The 24,227-nt window shown below is 40.9% G+C and overlaps 3 protein-coding genes across 3 annotated transcripts; all 3 read left to right on the forward strand.

The window, feature by feature from the left end:
• The first annotated feature begins 2,951 nt into the window (after positions 1-2,951).
• LOC122128768 (NACHT, LRR and PYD domains-containing protein 6-like) lies at positions 2,952-14,952 on the forward strand. Its single transcript, XM_042703530.1, has 6 exons — positions 2,952-3,088; positions 7,469-7,513; positions 12,252-12,566; positions 12,802-12,858; positions 13,630-14,789; positions 14,878-14,952. The coding sequence occupies exons 3-6, from the start codon at positions 12,311-12,313 to the stop codon at positions 14,950-14,952; spliced, it is 1,548 nt and encodes a 515-aa protein (XP_042559464.1). The 5' UTR covers positions 2,952-3,088; positions 7,469-7,513; positions 12,252-12,310.
• LOC105905824 (NACHT, LRR and PYD domains-containing protein 12-like) lies at positions 14,419-21,200 on the forward strand. The gene is made up of 5 exons (XM_031562687.2): positions 14,419-15,234; positions 15,738-15,914; positions 16,202-16,375; positions 18,626-18,799; positions 21,103-21,200. The coding sequence occupies exons 1-5, from the start codon at positions 15,041-15,043 to the stop codon at positions 21,155-21,157; spliced, it is 774 nt and encodes a 257-aa protein (XP_031418547.2). The 5' UTR covers positions 14,419-15,040; the 3' UTR covers positions 21,158-21,200.
• A 1,996-nt stretch (positions 21,201-23,196) lies between these two features.
• LOC122128769 (stonustoxin subunit beta-like) lies at positions 23,197-23,932 on the forward strand. Its single transcript, XM_042703531.1, has 2 exons — positions 23,197-23,200; positions 23,332-23,932. The coding sequence occupies exons 1-2, from the start codon at positions 23,197-23,199 to the stop codon at positions 23,892-23,894; spliced, it is 567 nt and encodes a 188-aa protein (XP_042559465.1). The 3' UTR covers positions 23,895-23,932.
• The last annotated feature ends 295 nt before the right edge of the window (positions 23,933-24,227 follow it).

The raw sequence follows: 24,227 nt of genomic DNA on the forward strand, positions 1-24,227 counted from the left end.
TGTTTCCTCATATCTCTATTCCCTTACTGACTCTTCTCCTTCATTTCCTTCCTGTATCTCTCTTTCTTTTCTCTCCTCTCTGTCTCATTCAGCTCCAGTGACCCTTGACCCCAACACTGCTGTTCCCTTTCTGCTCGTCTCTGATGATCTCACCAGTGTCCGGGACAGCGGTGACGTCACTGATGATGCAGACGTGCGTCTCCCGGACAACCCTGAGCGCTTCACCCACTGTGGTGAGATGCTTGGCCGTGAGGTCATTTCCACCTCCGTGCCACAATGCCAGCCCCTCCGCCTCCGTGGCCGCCGTCGTGGTGACAGCTCCACTTCCTGGGTCGTGGACGTTGGCAACAACAGCAACTGGAGAGTGGGTGTGGCCCGCCGCTCTGTCACCAGGAAGTCTCTGGTTGCCGCCTGCCCCGAGAATGGCTACTGGGCCATGTCACTGCGCGACTCTCACTACGAGGCCCTCGAAGCCTCCGCTGCGCCCCTCCCCCTCACCGCTGTCCCTGTCCACCATGGGCGCACAGTGGGAGGGGCCCCGGGCCCTCGGAGGGTGAAGGTGCGCGTGAGCCAAGGGTCGGGCCGTGTGTGTTTCAGCGATGCGGACCGACACACACACCTGTACACCTTCTCCCACGTCTCCGCTGAGTCGCTCCAGCCGTACCTCGCCACATCCTGCCACCGCTGCCCGCTGAGGTTGCTGCCGGCGACTGTCGCCGTGACGATGAGCCGTCAAGGGCCAGGAGGCGAGGAAGAGGAGGAGGAGGAGGAGGAGGAGAGACAGAGGCACGAGGAAGAAGGACAGACGGCATTGTCAGTCAAAAAACATCTTTGTGTGTTTGACTACCTTACCATACCTGAGTCCCAAACACACTTGTCACACACAGACTTCTGAGGGATTCTACCAGAAGAACTCGATAACTCCACTTCTACAGATAACACTGGAAACATATGTTTTAAAGGGTTAATGCTGGAAACATACGTTTTGAAGGGTTAATGCTGATACCAGCTGAGTTCCCACAAAAAACACACAGAGGTCTCAAAGGAACTTAATGCTGAGGCAGGTAACACTAAACACTACCCTTTAAAAGACTACTGCTGACTGACTGACTGACTGACTACTTGCACTCAACACACACAGAAGTGCTCTACAAGACATGAAGCTGGAGGCTATAAGCAGAACAGATTTAGCAGAACGTTCATTAATTGATGTGTTATGAATTATGCATGTTTTAGTCATGTGAAGCCATTCATCATCATCTGTAAGTGGTTTTGATCACTTTGAACCTGACTGCCTTGAACTGATGAGCTGATTTTGAGAAATTAAACAGAGCTTCATAAAAATGATGTGTCCTGGTTGCTATGGTTGTCTAGTTTCTATGCTATCGAACTAGCTTGCTAGCTAAAGAAACATTTAAACAGCCTAAACTTAAACGGTTTAAATTTCCAATTCCATTTTCATGACATGATAGCTAGTTATCTAACTGATATTACAGTCTCCTCCATTAAACTTACAAAATTACAACTATCTGAAATAAGGCTGAAATATCTGAAATATCTGAAATAAGGCTGAATTAGGCTGAAATAAGATTTGGACAATTAGGTTAACCTGTTAGCGTAGAGGAGTATTCTATGTTTTTTACCTATGGTTCGGCACATTGCATAATAATTACACAGGGGTATGTAAATCTAAAAATAGTGTTAAAATAGAAATCTGGAAATGTAAATGCTGGTTATGTTTCAGCATACATCCATGACATCATCACCACTTTACAGGTTCAAGAAAAATGTTTACATTTGAGGTAATGTTTACATTTTGGTCTTGTTCCGTAAATTAAGCCTGAAGTTCACTGACTTTTAACACTACATGCACTACAATGCATGTCGAATTGATACAATGTAACATTTAATTCAAATAAACAGTCTGTCTGATTTCATTTTTGAAGGTGTGTGTGTGTGTGTGTGTGTGTGTGTGTGTGTGTGTGTGTGTGTGTGTGTGTGTGTGTGTAACAATTCCCTCGGGACTATCTTATCAGCAAGGAGTTACAGTTTGAGGAAATACTATTACTGTTTAAGAGTTGTGTAGGTCACAGCAAACTACAAACACCAGCCAGACAGATTTTACCCTTTCAAGTTATATTGTGCAATAGTGGACTATAATGACAAACTCAACGCACTCACTGTAAACAACACTACCAAATGAGCAATGTATGCAATAACTCTGCCTGTTAAGAATGCCAATAACATTTGGCATTGTTTCACAGTTTTAAAGTTTTTCAAAATATATCATGACCAAATGAAAACCTCCTCAACTGTTCTCTTCACTGACTTGGCTGCGTGTTTACTTTTATGATGATTGAAGACGCTTCGTGGCCTAGAACGTAAAATGGCTCGTGCTTGCCACCTGCTGGGTGATCGTAAATTGTATCCCCACATGCTCTAAAGGACTACCGTCCGGTAGCGACAAACGTCATACAGCTTTCGACAGAGTTATATTCTGTCAAGATGGCGCCTGTTCAGTGCAACAACTCGATTCGCTCTTTGACAGAAACTCCTTTTTAGTCGGCGTATTAATGAAGATAAATTGACAACAAAACAATTAGGACTTCCTAGACCAAATGTATTCATTCAACAGGTTTCTACAAAGGGAGGGAAATCCTACAATTAAGAATTGGAACGAAAGAACAGATTGGTCAAGAGAGAGCTTATGCCATCCAAGCACTCTCATCAGGACACCGGATAAGACAGATCACGCATTATACCTTCAGCCACTAGATAACCGTCTCTCTCTGGGCCAGGAGTGGCTTCTCTACATAACATATTCAAGAGAACTGAAAAACATATTCAAAAACCAACATGTGTGCTGAAGAAGACTTCATATCCACACTGTTTAAGTGAGAAGTTGTATCACACCATAGCCGTACTTGTCGAATAACTATTTGTTTAAAGGAAAAGCTTTGAGTCAACAAATCGCCCCTCCCCTTAACTGTTGATAGGAAATGTGTGAGTATTTCCTCTCACACAGAAATGTTCTGTGAGGATTTGACACATGTCCTGAACCTCGGGGTCTACAACACTGGAAACTGAAGTAAGATAACAAACAATTCAATCTATTTCAGACACTTGTAAAAAAATATGTACTTTATGACAAGCATAAACAAGAGGCAGTGGTATTACTTACAAGACCTCTAAAAAAGTTGGCAAACTTGTTGAAGTAAGGAATTAATTTAGCACTGCCCTTAAAAGTGTTATTGTTGCAATTTACCCCAAAACATGTGTTCTCTGCTCCACTCCCCCCTCTGATTGTATGACGACTAAATGGATGATGTTAATGGTGTGAAGCAAGAAAGAATGGTGTCATACAAATCCTACCTGTTAATATATGAATGTATCTCATTTGAGAATGTAGTTGCGAGGGGTTAAATACTATAAGAATGTAGGCAATACATGCATACAATGACATGCAGGGTAATTTTACATATGCTGAAAAGCAACAGAAAAACTGTTGTCGCCTCAACAGCAAGGATTTCCTGTAATAAGGGTCTGTGGTCAGGTAACCATGGCTACAGGGCCTATGTGTGAACTGCTATACCCTCTGAGCTTGCACAATAACATGCAAAAGCCAACTACTGTGTTTTCCTTGCATAGACTATTAACCACATTATCCATATTTACTCGTCACACATGTAGAAGTTGCCTGTCAAAGGAACTGGTGGAGTTCACTTGTTTTATTGACGTTGTTATTTTTCCAGAGCTTGTTTATTGTTAGTTAAATGGAGGACTATTATCTAAGTTTGGCTATTTTGCCCATTGCAGTTAGCATTAAAATGTTTCAACAGTGGTTTAATTTCACAACAGTGACAAACTTGGGGGCTTAGTGTACAGTGTTGTTACCTGGCTGTCACCAATGACGGCAAGTTAGGGAGATGTGGATGCTGCTATGCAGGGTGCTTTATCTGCGTGTGGTAACTACAGTTGTTGTCAAGAGAAGTTGAAGGGGGAGGAGCAAGGGCTCAAGCGGTCTTGCAGAACTAAAACCCAAATGTAGTTGTCATAGTTACAGAACACTTTTAATTGAAATGTGGTGCCATAATAGCTTAAAAAACTAAAATCTAAAATTAGGATTAGATTAAATTAGGTGCTTGTGGGCCACCTATGTGCAGTGCTGACTTACTTCACTCCAGGGTGAAGAGACTCCAAAGGTCACGCTATAAGAGAGACAATTTGGTTAGTAAACATCAATTTGATAAACAGGGAAAAATTAGGTAAACAGTTAACAGTAGGTAATATGGCCACATCATCAGTATCGGTATTAGCATAATAATAATAATATGATATGGAAGGAGAGGGAGAGGCTGCCTGGCAATGTGTTTTTTTTCATTATGTTTATGAGATATGTTTAGTTATGGTTGGCAGACATGGTGCATGCAGATTTTAGTTATACACGGATAGCAAGGGTGGCAGGATGCACAACAGTGCACAACTGGCAGGTGACAGCCGCAACATCAAATCAAATCAAGAGACACAGAGAACAAAAACAGGAAATGACATTCTAACCACACAGCATGCTGTACCCTAGATCTGTAAAGGCCCTGCTTCACAGTACAACATGTGCCGCCTGTAGTCCAGTTTTATTGATATTGGGAATCTGACATGAGTTTAGTTGCGATGAGTTATTTCAGTTAAGGTGGCTGGCTTGGTGCGTTGAAATTTAAATTTTTCCAAGTATAGTAAGTGTGGCAGGATACAACAACAGTACACAAGTGGCTAGCGACAGTTGCACTACGTGCCACATGCTGTACCCAGGATCCGTAAAGGCCCTCCTTCACAGTACAATATGTGCTGTCTGTAGCCCAGTTCAACTCCTAGCGTTCCGAAACAGATAAGATATTCATAATAAAAGTTAAAATAATCAGGACATTCAATAGGTGTCAAATTAAACAATACATTTGATGCATGGAAAGTTCCTAGTCTGAATATCTAATAATAGTCTAATATGAAGCAGTTGACTGTTTTTGTGGGTCACCTACGTCAGAGTGAGTCACTCTGTGTTTGTAATTGACTGTTACCTCAGGACTCCGGAGCTGCATTTAAGTTCATTTAGTAGACAAACAACAATTGCAATCGGGCTCACTCCCAGCACAAGGCTGAAAGTGAAGTCATATTAAACACATCGCACAGGATTTATATAGACAGAAGTTTAGTGTTCAGCAGGGATAACCACGTGGTGGATTTCTGACGTCCGAGGCAAGGATTGAAGTTTTGCACAAGGTCGGAAGAAGCACAGTTCGACCCTTCTTATCACCTCTGGTCTAAACATGCTCTTGTACATATGCAGACTAAGTGGCACCTAATAATCTAAGGGTCACACACGCAGAAATACAGAAACGCCTCCCCCCCGCCCCCCTGCGGCCTGCCACCACCGCCCTCAACTACACCACCATATATAGATAGATAGATAGATAGATAGATAGATAGATAGATAGATACCGTAGATAGCATATTGTTATTGATAGGCCTGACATGTCAAGGTTATGCTATTGTTATTGTTAGGCCCATACAGACAATTATTATAACTATTTTTTTTTATTATTATTATTATTATTGTTATTATTATTATCATTAATAGTAGGCATATTAGTAGGCTATTAATTATTATCACCATCATTATGTTATTATTATTATAATTAATGATTATCGACCAATTATTATTATTGTATTATTATTATTATCATAATAAAAGTGTTATTATTGCTATCATTAGGATACTGTTATTATTACGGGCCTCTTGTGATCTTTAAAAAAAAATCCTACAGGTCTGTCAATGTGAGACATGAGCCTGCTTTGCCCTGCAAAGATCCTCAAATCTTGAGGCAATGTTTGACAAACATATCCTCAGGTCATCCTCGATCTGTGCGTGGTTGCTGTATTTAGTTTTGAGCGCAGTCAGTCTTGAAAAGCCTGCCTCGCACAAATATGTCGATGCGAAAAGGAGGAGCATTTTTAAGGCTATGTCGCAAAGCTGATCATTGCTACCCAGAATGACGAAAGAGGGGAGATGCTGAAGTCTACTGTCACTCTTCAGCTGCTCTTTCATGTCTATTGACAGCTCGTCTGCTGAGCAGAGAAATGGATCCCGAACTCAGGCGAATGAACGGCAGTCCTCTTTGAAATAGGACCCAAACTGATTTCTGATATTCAGCGACATATTGACATACACGTCTTGTGCGGCCGGCAAAATCAGTGTTTCGGCAATTGTATGGGGTTTGCCAAGCTTAGAAATTCTATGAGCAACTATATAAGATGCCTCCAGACACTGCTTGGAGATGGTGGTTCGTTGTTGCTGGAGGCCATCACGTTTATGTTTAAAGAAGTCCACAGGCTTCTCTTTCTGACTTTTACGAATCAGAAACTTGTCCATAGTTGTGTTTGTTTGCTGATACAGTGTGTGTGAAGTTAATAAAGTTCTAATTTCAACGTCGTGTTCTTGTGGTTGTGAACGACTTGCACACGAATAGATCCATTAGATGTGAATATAGGATGCAGTCACTGGAGTGTTTCCACCATGCCAATGTGTGACGTGTTGCAGTTTGTTGCAGCCTCTGTGTTTACAGTAACGTATCCATATAAAATCATGATGAGCTCAGAGAATGATTAAATACAGATGGAGGATCACTGTGATCCTCAACACAGAGCTTTATGCAGGTAGACATGGTGTTGCTACTGCAAGTGAATGCAAGGCCCCAAAGACTTTAAAATAATGCAGTGGATTCAGATCCATGGTACCTGGGGAAAGGACAGCAGTGTATCCAGACAAATTTGTGCTTCTCTGACACAGGATGGCACAGCAACAAATCCCTATGACACCAAAGAGTGTCAAAAGATACCAGAATTACCAGTTCAGTAATGTGGGAGACTGGGTCAAAGGCAGGTGGCTGACATGAGAGCACTGAATGATGGCTGGTTTCTTGTTTGGTCAATGGTTGGAATTGGCATACTTCACTTGTGCAATGGGTGGTCACTAAGTGAACAATAGGGGGAGCTCTAACATCCTGAGGGCCCTGCAGCATCACTAGCAGAATGAGTGTAGATATGAATAGATAGATGTCTTGGAACCTGAATTCACAGCGTATTTTGACTTTTGCATTGATTTCAGCTCCATGTTAGGGCATTGTACCACATGTATGTAATTTTTTTCCACATAACGTATTGTATATTACATAGAGCAATACAAATATATGTTGGTGATGCATGAGAATCTTATCAACACTGAAGCAGAGTTCATGATGACACTGAGGGACTTGAATTAATTGGATGTCAAGTGTAAGTGATCTGCACATGCTAATAGTGCACTGTGTCATTGCACTGTGTACGTGGCATATGGCCCCTTTATTTGCTCTGGGAATGTATACTTCATGTTCAACTGCTGTTCTCACATATTCATCAGATGGAATTATTGTGTCATCAGGGACAGTTGAGGACTGGCTAAGGGACAACTCCTTTGGACACTGAGGTAAGGTGGATCATGGCATGAATGTTGATGGGTGTTGATGAGTTGTGGCTTCATAGAGATGTTGTATGCATTGTTGGTTGACTTACAGACTTCAGCATGTGTATAATGAGATAAATGAGATGTCATGTTCACAATTCTGTATTCTTCAGTTCACATAAATCAACAGAAATATAGTACAATAGCCCCCTCCTCATGTTCAACCTTGAAACTGACACCAGTTACTTGCAGAGAGGGAAGTGTTCACAATTCTGTATTCTTCAGTTCACATAAATCAACAGAAATATAGTAAAATAGCGCCATCTTCAGGTTCAACCTTGACACAGTTACAGGGAGTACTGCCCTCCAAAAGTTTGGAAACTCTACAATCCAAATTATGTATTGGAACTGTAAACTTATTTCACAAACACACACACACATACACACACACACACACACACAGACCAATAAGAAAATTGGTGTTTAAAGGTGCTGAAGTGACAATCAAATCTACAAATGGGCAATTTTTCATATCACTATTACCTAACATACTCTTACTGTAATACAACCAGCAATGTTTTTGTTTGTTTAATTCACTTCAGGGAGGTATTTCAGCTATGTGTCTTAGTGACCACCATGGGTAAGTTGATATAGTAGAGTCAATGGACACACACACACACAGCTCCTATTTGACAGTTCCACAAAGTGATATAGTGTACCGTTGTAACCATACTCCTGTGTGATTACAATCTGTCATCAAACACATATACCTTTATTCACCTAACCTACAATAAACACTACTGCAAATGCCTTGGACGAAACCAGGTATTTATTCCACAATCATTAACATATTAGCAGGTAGATACACCTAAATATTACTTTAGACCCCTGACAATAAAGTGAATAAATGGTGAGTGTATATAGCCTATCTATAAAACTAACTTGAAGATGTTTCACACTTTAACATCGTACTGGTTACTAGTGATCCCGCTGCAAAACAGCTGGGAAAGTGTAAATATAAGTCCTGAATACCGTCTTTGACTCTTTACATTAATGGAAACATGGTGGACTTCAGGCTTAATATAAATGGAAGTGAACTTTATACCCCTCTATGACACCATGGCATCTGTACTTCAAGGCTATTTAGGCTGTCGTCTTCATAACCTCTGGTGGGAGGCTATCTATCCATCCAGCTGTAGCCCTCGAAATTACTCTAAGCCCCGGGGCCTACAGTAATGTTAAGGTGCCGCAGGCTATCTAGATAACCAACTAATGATACTCCACAAGGCTGCTTTTCCTCTCATAAATGTTGCTAACTTGGTGGAAACAGTGTTTCCTTGAACCCATGACAACACATATTATGGTTACAAGAAAAACAAAGAGTGGCTAAACAAAAGGGCTTCTCTTCCCTCATCTTGCATGAGGAGAACAGACTTGCATATGTAATATTACTGGCCAATGAAACACTGCCACCTACTGGATGCTTGTGTTAGAACAGCCACAGCTTACGGTTTCTTGAAAGCAAGTTGTGTTGCAAATCGTGAGACACATTTTTTTTTCATTTTTGAAAGCTGACAAAAATCGCGTGATAAGATTACGCTCATGAGCACTCAAAGCAAAAGTAACAAATACAAATCCTGTGGTTTTGCAAGTATGAAATGACTATTGCAATTAGTTTTTTGCACTTTTACAGATCAGAACTTATAGTTGAAAACTCAAAAAATCAAGTTGTGATTGCGATTAGCGATTAGCGATTAGCGTTTCTGTGTTACAGTTCGCCTTTTACAAGAGCAAAGCATACTCTGACCGTCTTTGTATTTAAGACAATTTTACCTTCATAATCATGTATTGCAGGGTTTTCCAACCCATGGGCTGCGCTCAGTTAATGCTCTGGACTCTAAGGCCTGTTTTTGTCTTTTGACTGGCTAATCGGTGGGTCGTTAGCAGATGCTTCCACATTCAGAGACTGAAATGTGCAAAACTTCAGTTCTATTCTCCTTACAAATGTTGTTTCGAGGCTTCTGGGGGTGTTATTTTTATGTATGTAGGATAAAAACTTGCGGAGCTATTACATTCCCACAACACCACAATCTTCCCCACAGGGCAGCTTCGGGTCTTATTCGAATATTCTACTCTTTGGCGATATTATCGGGAAAATGGATACGTTTCTCAAGCGGAAGAATGAAAGCACTTGTAGTGTCATACATAGGCGGAGATCTACCATAAAGTTGTCCCCCCCAACAATCATTGGAAACAAAAATGTTTTTTTGAAAAAAATAGTAATATTAAATAAAAGCACGACGACAATTATAAACGTAAAACAATGTGTTTTTTAAGTGTTGAAAAATCATGATCCCCCTATTCCTCAAAGTGGTTTGGTTCACATGCTGTTTCCAACGGGTGGGGCTACCGGCAGCTCCGTGTTTCAGTCAATCAGCCCAGTACACGGTCAGATTGTGAGATTTTTTTTCCTCCTCTCTCCCCTGTCACTGCCACTATGATACACGATATGTAAAGAGATTGACCTCATTCTCGAACGCAGTTAAGAACATGTAAAGAAGATTTTTTTTCTAAACTCCATTTACGAAGTTCCTGGGACAATTCTGGCATTCATGAAAGTTTTCTCATCTGGGATTCTTTCATAAATTTGAACAGAATTTAAGAACGCTATACGAGTCATAAATCGGCCAGATTGGATTGCACCCATGTTGCGCCAAGGGCTGAATTTGTGAGAAATCGTTGGTGATTGCATTCACATCAATTCTACAGACATCCTGGGATTTAAACGATTATAATAGTAATAAATACGAGAATATTTGTATCATAAACATTTATGTCCACATTTATAGTCATGATTATACGAGGCATCGTAATGTCCTAACATAAATAAAAGCACTACACGAACACTGCAAATGCCATTGAATAAATGAATAAGCACTAGTCAGTCAATCAGCCCAGTACATGGTCAGATTGTGAGGAAAACAACTGTTCAGAAGGTTGACCAGCGGTATCCAGTTAGGCACCCCATTGTGACACGGGGTGTTAGTGCACAGAGAGGTCACCCAATCCGGTATTCCCAGAGTTCCATAGGCCTCTTCTCTATATAAGCTAGACTCACCTCTGTCTTGTTGATGGTAAATAGAGAAACTGGAGTAAAGAAATAAAATGCTCTGCTTAAATGTAGTAGCTTTAGTAGCTGTAGCTAGATAAACACTGCCACCTTGTGGACAGTAGATGCGATAGAAGATGCGGTTTACTTTTTATTGTTGAACTGATTCACCACGGGAGAAGACGTTCATTTACATGCAGCTGAATTCCTCCTTGTAGAGCCTTCGTTTGCGTTTGAACTTTGGAAATGATTTGTCTGTGAGTAGATATTTTGTGTTAGTACATTTAATGCCGTTTAGAGAATGTAAAAATTACGTTGAATTTCTGTTTGTAAATGTTATAAGAGAATACGGTATTTAGCAGCTAAGTTATGCTAGCTCTCGTGACAGCAATCCCCCCCCCCCCCCCCCCCCAGGAATTACTCTCTGAAATTTTACGATCTATTGTCCCCCCCTACAATGAAATGGGATCTCCGCCCCTGGTGTCATATTACCAAAAGTTAGTAAAATTTTGCGTAAATACAACCCTAATTTTATTAGATTTGGTTTTGTGAATAGAGATGACGACGTTGATCCCAGGGCACAGTGTGTTGAGTGCGTTTTAAAGCGGTCTAATGAGGCGCTCAAACCTTCAAATCTGAATCGACATTTGGAGACGCGACATCCAGCACTCACATACAGAACCAGGTCCTGGAAAGGATGAAAGGTAGCCCGTTCCTTTTAAAACAAGTTAGACGAGTAGACGGACGTCAATAAAGCTGCATTAGTGCTGTTTTTTGTGCGTTATCATTGGAGTGGTATTATACAAGAGGACATGCTTTTCTGTGGAGAGCTCGATCTACTGCTCGGTGCTATTTATGTTGATAATAGATTGCAGCCACAGATTTAAATCATTATTTCAATAATTTGAATCATTATATTGACCTTTTTAAACCTATTTATTTGAACATTATTTGAACATATTTGTTTGCATGTCTGAAGCATCACATATTTTAATTAGGCCTAGCTGAGTGGTTTTGTTTGCATGTTTCATCACTTGTTTTGAGTGCATGCTATCGTTTGGGTCTACTCTGGTTTTATTTCCTTGCTTGTTTGCTGTGCACAAATAGGCCTAGGCCTACTGCAATTAAGTTCCTTTGTTTCAAAACTCTTTTGGATAAAACATCCCTTTTGACTGAAAGTGCTCTGTGCGGTTTTATGTTGTTTTCTGGTGCACAATACAATTTTCATTGCACCATCTAGAGGAAGATTTTCTTGTATTAATTTCTAGGCTCCCACCTGTAGCAGGTGCTGATGTTGCTCTTTGTGACACATAACAATCGCTTATTAATAAGAATGGAATATAGATTAGCTAAAAATAAGCGGGGTGTCTGTTGGGCCCCGACCTGTATCAAATACAAAAAGGTGGGCCTTGGAGTAGAAAAGGTTGGGAACCCCTGATGTAATGTGTACTAACACCTCTTATTTAACACGTACATAGACATAAACACACACACACACACAAACGCGCACAGAGACACACACACAAAAAGAGAGAGGGAGAGTACAATTTCATTGTGAAAATTAAATTATACTTTTAACAATTGCTCTTGAAAAAAAAAACATTTTTTGTTTTGAACATGAACTATCCCCCCAACATCTGATCTTTTTGAAAGCTGGCCCAGCCTGAACCCAAGCATCCAGTTCGTAGTGGACTAATAATCTGGACCCCACAATGACTGCACCTCCGAGGGAAGTGCTGAGGAACGCTCTGGGCAACCTCACGGAGGCTGAATTTAAGAGGTTTAAGCACGACCTTCGGGATCAGAGACAAATCACATGGGGAAAGCTGGAGAAGGCAGACACAGAGGACACTGTGGACTTGATGGTGAAGGTGTACAGCACTGGAGCTGGGGACGTCATGTTGACCATCTTGAAGAAGATGAACAACAACCATTTGGCCAAGGACTTGGAGAGAGATCTGGGAAAATGTAAGTGTGTAGCTTACAGTCTCAGATGAGGCTCCTGTTTGTGTATGTAGGAAGAATCACATGTATTCATCACATCTGTTCCTCTCTCCCTCTCTTTGACTTTCTCTCTGCTTACTTTCTCTGTGACTGTTCTGTTTCCATTAATCTCCTCCATCTGTCTCCTTTTCTTTGTCACCTCTTTTTCTCTGTCTCTTCCCTCGTTCTCTCTGTATTTTTCTCTTTCATCGCTCTGGAGGGATGGTGAACGCCCCAGCCGTGAGCAGAGGATCACCCATGCCACAACAAGGAGGGGGTAAGGACCCAATGTTGGCCATTTCACAGTTGGATTCAGTGGCATATTAGCTGCAATAAACACACACACACGAATATTACACAAACCTTGGCTGCTCACTGGTGAAAATGGACTGTAGACCTGGATGAGGTTGTTTAGATAGGAGGGTGTTGTTGAGGGGGTGGCTACCGTCTAGGGGAGCATCAGAGCTTAAGTCAGTGAAGAGAGATAAACAGAGCTGTGACGTGTCCTTTATTGCTAATAAAAAAATTGTACCACTATGTATGGGGTGCAGTTCAGGAAATATGTCAGTACTGGTTTTGTACAAATGCATTGGTCCCTTTGTTCACTATATGGTTTGTTGGCATGTATATTGCTTTACTTATATTAATTTAGTTTCATATGTATTGGTCATTATGCACTTGTATTGAACCTTGACTGAAACTGTTAGTTATGCGTTTCACATATGAAAGAATGTGAACCTTGGTAAATGTTTTTGTGAGACTTGGAGATTGATACACAGACATGCAAAGTTAAGTATAAGAATACATAAAAAAGTACGTTTATCCATGCAACATGTTTAAAACAATGATAGTTGCTCAGACAAATACAAGAGGAAAAAAATAACTACAAAAATAACCACAGGAAAGGTGGAAGTAAAATGTTATACTGAGGATGCAAACAAAGCTAACAAATGAAAATCCTATCTTAAGATTAAGGTGTCATATGTAATATAAACAACTAATTATTTCCCCATTTCACCATATTACATCTGACTTTTGTTGTCTTCAGATGACAAAGCAGCAGAGGAGGTTAAAAAAAAGAAAGCATCACTAAAACTGAAGCTTCAGAAACACCAAAAAAAAAGATTTTCTGTTGTACATCAAGAGTCTGGAGTTTTTAGTGTACAAGATATCTACACTGAGCTTCACATTGTAGAGGGCCGCACAGGTGGAGTCAGCAATGAACATGAAGTGTCGACAATTAACATGAGCCAGATTGGGAGAGGACCAAGCTCTCAAGATAAGCAAGTCAAGTTGGCAAACATGTTCACAGACAACTCTGCCACAAAAGTTTTGACTTTGGGAATTGCTGGCGTGGGGAAATCTGTTGCAGTGCAGAAGGTTGTCATGGACTGGGTTGAGGAAAAAGCAAATCAAGATATAGACTTTGTTTTTGTTCTTCCATTTCGGGAGTTAAACTTGAAGAAAGGTGAACACTGCAACCTTCTTGATGTTCTTGAGGTATTCTACCCTTATCGGAAAGATTTGGAATACATCCTTGACTTGAGTGACAGCAAAATTCTTTTTGTCCTTGACGGTTTGGATGAAAGTAGACTCAATCTGGACTTTGGCAAATGCATTAGTAAGCTGGAAGCAGAGTCATCAGTAGACATACTCATAACAAGTCTCATTAAAGGTATGATAGTGCCCTCTGCACTCCTCTGGGTTACAACCAGACCAGCAGCAGCCAGTCTGATCCCAGAAGACTGCTTCAACTTGGTGACAGAGGTTCTAGGATTCAATGACGACCAGAAAGATGAGTTCTTTAAGACAAACATAGAGACTCTAGAGAAGGCTAAGAGACTTATTGACCATATCAACAAGAATAGAAGCCTCCACATCATGTGTCACATACCAGTATTCTGCCATATTCTAGCCAATGTGGTGGACAAAATACTGGAAGATCAGAGCAAAGAAGAATCAACCAAAACTTTGACAGAATTGTACACAATGTATAATGTCTTTCAGATGAAAAGAATGAATGACAAAAACCCGGAGAAGATGAGTGCAAAGAAAAAAGGGCAGTTCCTTGTTAAACTTGGGAAACTGGCATTCAAACATCTGGAGAAAGGCACCCTGATCTTCTATGAGAAGGACCTGGCAGAGTGTGACATTGATGTAAATTGGGGAGCACTGCAGGCTGGAGTTTGCACACAGATCTTCAACGTGGCGAGTGCTACAACTGGAGAGAACATATTCAGCTTTGTGCATCTCAGTGTACAGGAATTCTTGGCAGCTCTTTATGTTCTTCATAAAGGTGTCATTGGGCAAATCCCTTCTTCAAGACTTGGAAGGAGAAGATCAGCTGGTGGTTCACACACTCAAGGTTTGACCTTTACAGATTTGCTGTGGATAAGGCCCTGCAGAGCCAGAACGGACATTTGGATCTTTTTGTCCGTTTCCTCCTCGGCCTGGCTCCAATGTTGGAGCCGGAAATCCGGTCCCCCCTGGATGTGGTGCTGCCACAGTTAGCTATCAGAGAAGTGAGCATCAAGAAAACAGTTCAATACATAAAAAAAAAGATCAGGGAAGATATCTCACCAGACCGGATCATCAACCTCTTCCACTGTTTGAATGAGTTAGGGGACAACTCACTGATTGAGGAGATCAACAGGTAATCAATACAGACCAATTTGTAAAGAGCACAATTAGTAGAGTATGGTGTCAACAACACTAGTGCCATAGGTTTGATTCCGAAAGAGCACATACTAATAAAAGCACTTAGCAGGGCTCAGTTATTGGAGGGTAACTGTTTTAAACATATTGGTTCTCCTACATGTACTGTAACTGTTTGTGGTAAAAGGAAAATATCATATATGCATTCAATATTGAAATCATCAAGTCTGTGCAATTATGTTCACCCTGATAAAGGAATAGTCCTCAATATATGTTCTTAACTTGTGTCATATTCATTATCTAAGTGTTCACAACAATCATCAGAATGTATTTAATCCGTAGTGAATAGGAAATTGATGTTTGTTGGTATTGAAGCTGATTTTTTTGTATTGCTCTATTCTTCTGGACTTTGTTTTTAAATTAGAGGTGTATTGTCTTTTTAAATTAGAGGCTTTTTAAATATCACTTAGATTATGAATATTGCGTTAAAATGTTACCCAGGTACATAAACTCAGCAAATGAGGAGAAATACCTGACTCCAGCCCAGTGTTCAGCTTTGGCTTATCTGCTGCTGATGTCAGCTAAAGACATGAATGAGTTTGATCTGAAGAAATACCTGAGATCACAGGAAGGGCTCAACAGAATGCTTCCTGTAGTGAAAGTCTCTAGGAGAGTTTGGTGAGTAAAGTTTTGAGTGGGTTCTGTGGGTAAAGCCTTATTAACAACAATGATTGGAAATGTATTCTGACATACTGGTTGAGAGAGATGCTTATAAACACTGTGTGTGTTTAACTGTGTATGAACATGAATAAAAGTGTTATAACTGTATATGAAACTGAGATACCTCAACAATATGATGTTTAGTCTTAATTTCTAAACAGGCTAAATCAGTGTCAATGCTGGATAGTATTAAATGTGTTCATATATATTATTACATACGTACATACATACTATTTTTTAAACAGGCTAAATGGGTGTCACCTCTTCAAAGCAAGCTGTCAAATGATGGCATCAGTGCTGCAAGGGACACCTTCCCATCTGAGATATCTGGACATGAGTGACAATGACCTGCATGATGAAGGAGTGGAGCTGCTCTGTGTGGGACTAAGAGATCCACAATGCAAGATGGAGACACTGAGGTCAGTTATGAGGCATATAAGAAAGACTGTTTGTGTGTTAGTGTGTGTGTGTGTGTGTCTGCTTGTTTCTTTTTATATGAAACACAGAGATCAAACACTGTAAAACACTTCACTAATGATTAATAAATGGTTTCTAAAGACCTATGTTAAGCATCAACTGAGGCATTGCTACATGTGCTAACATTTATGAATTCACTCATGAATTAGACCAGGGGTTTTCAACCCGGGGTCCGCGGCCCCCTGGTGGTCTGCGACAGCATTGCAGGGGGTCCGCGACATGAGCCTATGTTGATCAGTTCACCATTGATTTTTTTTTATAGATTCGCTTTGATATTTCAACACATTTCCAAATTACTCTTGAAAAATATCTAAAATAAGAAAAATATGTCTAAAATAATATAAAAGAGATTCACGCTGACATAATGAAGCCTTGCACCTATCCAGTCTATGGTAGCCTTTGCTTTGCTAATGTTAATGCATTGCGTCCCTAACGTCATGCCATATGCATATTATGAAGTTGACAAGCATCTGCAGTAAAACATAGCCTACTTGTACTTTTGAAATTTAGTCGAAAAAGTAATACTTTTGGTGAATGACTGAAGTTATCTACTGTCCTTAGCTAACATTTCATTCTAATGTTGAGTTAGCTGGTCAGAAGCACCAATGGATCGGTTTTTAGTCAGGTGAGTGACAGTGAGGGACAGACTGCCACGACAGAGGGACAGGCTGCCACGATAGAGGGACAAGGACAGGCTTCCAACAAAGCTACACCTTCACAGGATACAGGGAAATAGTCAAAATACAATGAGGAATACATCAAATATGGATTTCCATTGACGACAGACAGAGCAGGAGAAGAGGCACCACTGTGTTTCGTGTGTTCAACATTACTGTCAAATGAAGCCATGAAGCAGGCCAAGCCTATTGGGTACATGCAACAGATGTTACGTGATTTTCAGAAGTCTTAAGTTTTGGATAAGTTGCCAGACAGTATTTCCAGAGCTAGCTGCAAAAGCAATGAGGTGTCCTTTGCCCTTTCCAACTACCTACCTGTGTTAGAGCGTTTTTTGTACACTGGCATACTTGAAGAATAAGTACAGGGCAAGGCTTGAACCAGACAATGATACGTATGAGACGGTCGCTGTCTATCATTTCGCCACGAATAGCCCGGCTGTGTGGACTTCACCATGCCCAGATATTACACTGACAGGTCTCCCCTCTCTCCACACACACACACACACATGGACACACGTGCGAACAGGCAAATCAGTGGGCCGCGGATTACTTTCTAGTCAGAATGGTGGTCCCTGGGACAAAACCAGTTAAAAACCCCTGAATTCGACAATAGCTAATGCTTGATAAAGGTTATTCATAATGAACCATAAATGGTGAGTAGACCATTATCACATACTTTATACATATCATTAGTACATCATTTATAACTGTTTGATTTGTCATTTCTAAAGGATTTATTAAATGTGAGCAGATCATTATCACATACCTTATAAACAATCTTATAAATCATTAGAAAATAATTTGAAACATGTTCATGAATACATTACTACTCATTTATAAATAGCGAACTAACATTCATAAATGTTGTAATAATGATTTGTAAATGATGAACAGACTATGAACAAATGCTTCATAAACGGTTTATAAATTAAGGTTATTTTAAAGCGTTACCAATAATTACCTTGTATGCATAATGTGCTTATGTAAACAGGAACATGGCTTTTCTGTGTTTCTGTGTGTTTGTAACCTTTATTATTAGGTGCTGACGACATGTAGTCTGCATATGAGTATGAGTGTTATGCGTAAGGAGAGGGACCTTCTGCATATGTTTGGGTGAGCTCAGAGGTGATAAGAAGCGTAGAACTGTGCTTGTTCTACTCTGCGTAAAACTGACATCCTTGCATTTAAGAAAGCACAGCGGGGATGACACAAAGGGACTTTAAGTCGAGTGTGGATATTCTTACTGACATTAGAAACATTTATGGCATCAGAGTAAGATACATCTTAAGTATATAAACCCTGTACGATGTTTGTGAAATTGCTTCACTTTCATCCTTGTGCTGTGAGTGAGCCCGATTGCAATGGTTGTTTGTAATAAAAAATTGATCTACAGCTCCGGAGTCCTTTGATAACGTTATAATTAGAAACAGAAACAGTTTGGTCAGTATAAAAAACATTGCCTAAAACAATATATTTTATAAATGTGTAGTCTGACTCTGTTGTCTCTTGTTTCAGGCTGAGCCGTTGTCTCATCACACACAAGGGCTGTTCTTTCTTGGCCTCTGCCCTCAAATCAAACCCCTCCTACCTGAAACATCTGGATCTGAGTTACAATCACCCAGGAGACTCAGGTGTCAGAGAGCTCACAGACAGACAGTATGATCCCAACTGTAAACTAGAGACTTTCAGGTGAGTGCTGGGTGTTTATCTGGGTGTTAATAACATTTTGATCTTAGGTGACATATTCTGCATAAACTGGCTATTCTCCCCATGTATGTGTAGGTTTTCTCCCACATCCTAAAATGGACACCGTGGTGGTTCTTGGTGTAGGTGACACAGGCTGTTGCTGAGGGCACCAAGGCTCATAGGGTTGGGAGGGAGATTTCTAATAGAGGGGATGGGAATAATCTTTTCACTAAGAGCACTAACTTGCTGTGGCTATATCCACAGAAATACATTTACCTTTCGGAATGATCTTCGTCCAGACAAGCATTTTATCTCTGTATCTCTGTGAAATAATCTCCATTGATACAAATATGCCTGCAAATGCATATCACATGACCATTTACGTACACTGGGCATGCACTCTATGTAGGGCTGATAACGCTGCTGGACACAGGCATTGTCGCAGATCGTGTTGTAGCAAAAAACAACTGTTTCCAAATCTTAGAGATAATATTCAATCAGAGTGATAAGTCCGAGTGCGATAAACTGAAGTTTTATTCAATCCTGCAGACATTTCATCCAAAACCAGAGCGGTGGTCCATGGAGCAGCTCTGACTAAAAAACCCAGCGCACTAACTATTTATAGGGCATATTCCGTCACTTATTTCCAAACCATCTTTCAAGATGCCGAAACAGCTGTGTCCTTATCAGTAGTTTCACCCCTCCCGGTTAGCAATGTCAAGGCTCTTTTGTGGGAACTTTTACATGCTCTTTGTTGAATTACCCCTTATGCATAAACCTTTTAATTAATATTTGGCTGTCTCTGTACGCCTGCACCTGTGGAAACTGTGATCTTGTTTTGAGAAAATAGGCATCTCTGTTTGGCCTGACCTTGACTGCCATAATCTTGTGTGTGTGTGTATGCGCGAGTGTGTGTATGTGTGAGAGTGTATGTGTGTGTGTTTATGTGTGTGTATGTGTGTGCATGTGTGTGTGTGTGTGTGTGTGTGTGTATGTGTGTGGGTGGGTGGATGTGAGTGAGTGACCCCCCTCCTGACTGGTTGTTACTTTCCACTAGCCTGGCACCTGCACGATGGCTTTCACCTAATCAGGAAGCAAACGTGGGTGTCTGCATCATCGTTTCCAAAAGTGTTGCGACTAATAACACCTAGCGTTAGGTGAAAATTTGCACTCAAGTTTATCTCGGACAGAGTATAATTTTATTCAAGATGCATAGGCTCACTTCCAGACTGCAGCTGACAAGAGAGAAGCAAAGTTAAACAAACTATGCTCCTCAACTTCCTGAGGAAGTACAGCTGCTCCTGGTCTTTCTTGATTGGCTGGTCTGTACTGTATGACCATGTTTTTTGACCATGAATTAATGGTGCTTACCTTCTCCAGTGCAGACCCGTCTATGTAAAGTATGATGCTGATGTCCTCTGTTCCTTCTCCTCAGATCCACAATCATCTCTTTAGTTATGCTGACATTAAGGGAAAGGTTGTTCTTATGGCAACATGTCACTCAGCTTGACACCTCACTCCTGTCCGCTGTCTCATCACCACCAGTGATCAAGCCTATGACAGTGGTGTCATCAGCAAACCTGATGATGGAGTTGCTCTCAAAGGAGGCAGTGCAGCCATGTGTGAAGAGTGTGTAGAGCAGGGGGCTCAGCACACAACCCTGAGTGCAGCCAGTGTTCATGATAGGTGTCTTTGAGGAGAGAGGCCCAATGCAGACAGATTGTGTTCTGCTCGTGAGGAAGTCCATGATCCAGCTGCAGAGGGAGGGGATAAGGCCCAGCATGAGTAGTTTGTCTGTTAGTGTGGAGGGGATGATGGTGTTGAATACTGAGCAGTAGCTAATGAACCGCATTCTAACATGGCTGTCTTAGTTTTCTGTGGAAATCCGTGGTTGATCTGATTTGTTGATAGGGAAACTGAAGGGGGTCCAGCGTGTCTCTCTCAGCTCTATAATAATAATAATAAAACTTTATTTATATAGCACCTTTCATGCTATACATAGTGGTTTACAGCAAATACATAACGTGCACAAAGAAATTACATGCACATAAAAATAGACATCAAAGAAACATAAAAACTCAGATATAGTGATATAGTACAGCTGTCATGAAAAAATATCCCAGGTGTTTCCAGACTATGAAATATATTACTGATTTTGTATTGCATGCTTACTTTTTTCCTTATTGATCTACAAAACCTACATAGTTTTGCCTGATTAAAATATTTCACTGATAACAAATCAGTTAAAATGCTAAACTCACAGTTTTGTGCCTCAACTGTATTTTCTTCTCCCCTTCTTTCTTGAGGTATGACCATGGAGGAGAATGCAGGATGAAACCAGGACTGAGAAAATGTGAGTGATAAAAATACATACACGATTGTGTATGAACATATTGAAACATTGAGGTGTGTGTGTGTGTGTGTTTGAAAAAGAGAAAGAAGTTGTGTATGTTTATAGGTTTAGCAGTGCATGTGATCATGCATGTTTGATTCAGTGTCCCTTCAGTACTGGAGGCTGATGTTTCTTTGTTTTCACTTGGTCATTTTCAGATGCCATTTGACTTGTGATAATTCTAAAACATGAACATAAATGTGATCAAGTCAACTCCCAGCTCATACAGCTGGTGCTGAGCAACTGCAGTGTTATCATTACATGACATGTGTCATCAGGACAATGAAAGCTGAACAGAATTGATATCTGACACTTACTTAACCAAGCCTGGCAGTGTTTGGTCTGTGACGCATACCTTAAGGGATAAACACCTAAGAGTGTGTGTGTGTGACAGATTGTGGTGTGTGTGTGTGTGTGTGTGTGTGTGTGTGTGTGTGTGAATGAAGACATTTCACATATACTTGTTCCTGCCGGCACCCCCCCCCCCCCCCCCCCCCCAAACATAATTTGTTTTGCTTCATATTTCATTACTTTTCCTAATTTAATGGGGACAACTGGGTAATCACAAAATGAACATGATGATATGTTGTCAATGTCCTGTACACATGCTGTACGCATGGGTGTTGTTTGGGGTCAATTTGACCCCAGGCTGTTTTAATTGTATAAAATATATAAGAAATGTTACTATTCAGAACAAGTAAACAGAACAAGTTTTTCATTCCAAATGTTATAGATAACAGCAATATGTACTTAGAAATAATATGAAGCCATAAAACACCAGAGGGATATCTCTTTCCAATTTTACGTCAATCAGTGAGATTTTAGGGTGATCTGCATATTTCTCCATAGTCGCGTAACATGTATTCTGGATGTATAAGGGGGATGGGTGGGGGTATTGTTTTATTTAAAGGGTTATTTAGGTAGTCAACAAACAAACCTAAAGTACCTGACACATAAACTTGGGTAAAACTATTTAATTATAATAATGTTTTGGAGGTTTAAATTGCTGAGGTCAAATTGACTCCAAGCATAAAATATGTTAGTAAATTTGAAGGTAATAGGAGGGTTAATCATGTAATCACACACACACACACACACACACACACACACACACACAAAGATATACACATCTCATACCCACACATTCATAAAATATCTCCAGAACTCTGGACTCCCTGAATAAACACACTCTAACATATATGCTCATTCACACACACATGCAGCCACTCATTCACTCACATATATATAGAGAGAGAGAAACACACACAAGAGATTACATATATATACTCTTTCCTGCTTTCCTGACACACACACACACACGCGTGCACACATTCTCTTACACAGACATAAACACACACAGACACACAAACACACACTCACCTACATGCATACATACATACACACACACACACATACGCACACTCACTCACCTACATGCATACACACAGACACAAACACACAGATAGAGAGAGAGAGAAAGAGAGAGAGTGACAAACACACACATACATTAATTTACACTCAGACACAAGAGATTACACATCTACTCCTTCCTGACATACACACACACACACACAGAAAGAGACCCACACATGCACTCACTCAATAACACACACAAAACACACAAACACACTCACACACAAGATATTACACATATACTCCTTCTTGACACAGACACACACACACACACACACACACACATATATACTTCCTGACACACACACACACAAGTGATTACACATGTACTCCTTCCTGGCACACACACACACACATATCACAAATAGACATGAATGCACATACACACACAGACAAAAACACACACACAGATATTACACATATACTCCCTGTTGCCTTCTTGACACACACGCACACAGGTACAATGCAACATGCACTCACACACACACAAATATACAAACTTATAATTCTCCTCACAGAAACACGCACACGCACACGCACACACACACACACCTGTTGGATCTGTATGTGATGGTGTGTCTATGTATGTTTGAGCATGCGTTTGGTTGTGTGCAAGCAGGAAGAGATGTGTATCTGAACATCTGTATGATTGTGTGTTTGTGTGTGTGTGTCTGTGGGTGTGTGGATGGGTGCAGTGAACAGTCCCTTTCCTACCCCATATTCTGATGAGGATGTTCTCCCCTCTTGTCTGCAGATGCCTGTGAGTTCACACTGGACCAAAACACAGCAAACACACGTCTGTCTCTCTCTGAGGGGAACAGAAAGGTGACATGGGTGAGTGAGAAGCAGCCGTATCCTGACCACCCAGAGAGATTTGACTGGTCTCAGGTGCTGTGTAGAGAGGGTCTGTCTGGACGCTTCTACTGGGAGGCTGAGTGGAGTGGTAGTAGTGCTGGGATAGCAGTGGCATATAAAAGCATCCTGAGGAAAGGGGAGGAAAGGAGTGACAGCCTGTTTGGACGTAATGACAAGTCCTGGAGTCTGTATTGCTTTGTTGACAGTTACTCTGCCCATCACAATTATAAGAGGACTGACATACCTGCCTCTTCCTCCCGCTCCAGGAGAGTAGGAGTGTACCTGGACTGGCCAGCAGGCACTCTCTCCTTCTACAGCGTCTCCTCTGACACACTCACCCACCTGCACACGTTCCACTCCAAATTCACTGAGCCCCTCTATCCTGGGTTTAGGGTTTGGAATTATAACTCCTCAGTATCCGTGTGCCAGATCACATGACCTCCTGAGTTTGTGTGTGTGTGTGTGTGTGTGTGTGTCTGTGTGTGTATTTTTGTATGTGTGTGTGTGTGTGTTTGTGTGTGTGTGTAGTGCATTTGTGTGTGTGTGTATGTCTATACTTGTGTGTGTGTGTGTTTGTGTTTGTGTTTGTTTGTGTGTGTGTGTGTCCGTACTTGTGTGTATGTGTGTGTGTGTGTGTGTGTCTGTACTTGTGTGTGTGTGTGTCTGTGTGTGTGTGTGTGTGTATGTGTGTGTGGCTGTGCGTATATGTGTGTGTCTGTGTATGTGTGTGTGTGTGTGTGTGTGTCTGTACAGAACCAATACTCTTGTTCC

Source organism: Clupea harengus, chromosome 24 (assembly GCF_900700415.2).
Source record: "Clupea harengus chromosome 24, Ch_v2.0.2, whole genome shotgun sequence".
NCBI lineage: Eukaryota > Metazoa > Chordata > Actinopteri > Clupeiformes > Clupeidae > Clupea > Clupea harengus.

Coding starts and splice junctions, on each gene's coding strand:
- LOC105905824 (XM_031562687.2), top strand. CDS start 15,041: ATGTTGGAGCCGGAAATCCGGTCCCCCCTGGATGTGGTGCTGCCACAG. Junction 15,915..16,201: donor AAAGTCTCTAGGAGAGTTTG/GTGAGTAAAGTT, acceptor TTTTTTAAACAG/GCTAAATGGGTGTCACCTCT. Junction 18,800..21,102: donor TGTAAACTAGAGACTTTCAG/GTGAGTGCTGGG, acceptor TTCTTTCTTGAG/GTATGACCATGGAGGAGAAT.
- LOC122128768 (XM_042703530.1), top strand. CDS start 12,311: ATGACTGCACCTCCGAGGGAAGTGCTGAGGAACGCTCTGGGCAACCTC. Junction 12,567..12,801: donor GGAGAGAGATCTGGGAAAAT/GTAAGTGTGTAG, acceptor ATCGCTCTGGAG/GGATGGTGAACGCCCCAGCC. Junction 12,859..13,629: donor CATGCCACAACAAGGAGGGG/GTAAGGACCCAA, acceptor TGTTGTCTTCAG/ATGACAAAGCAGCAGAGGAG.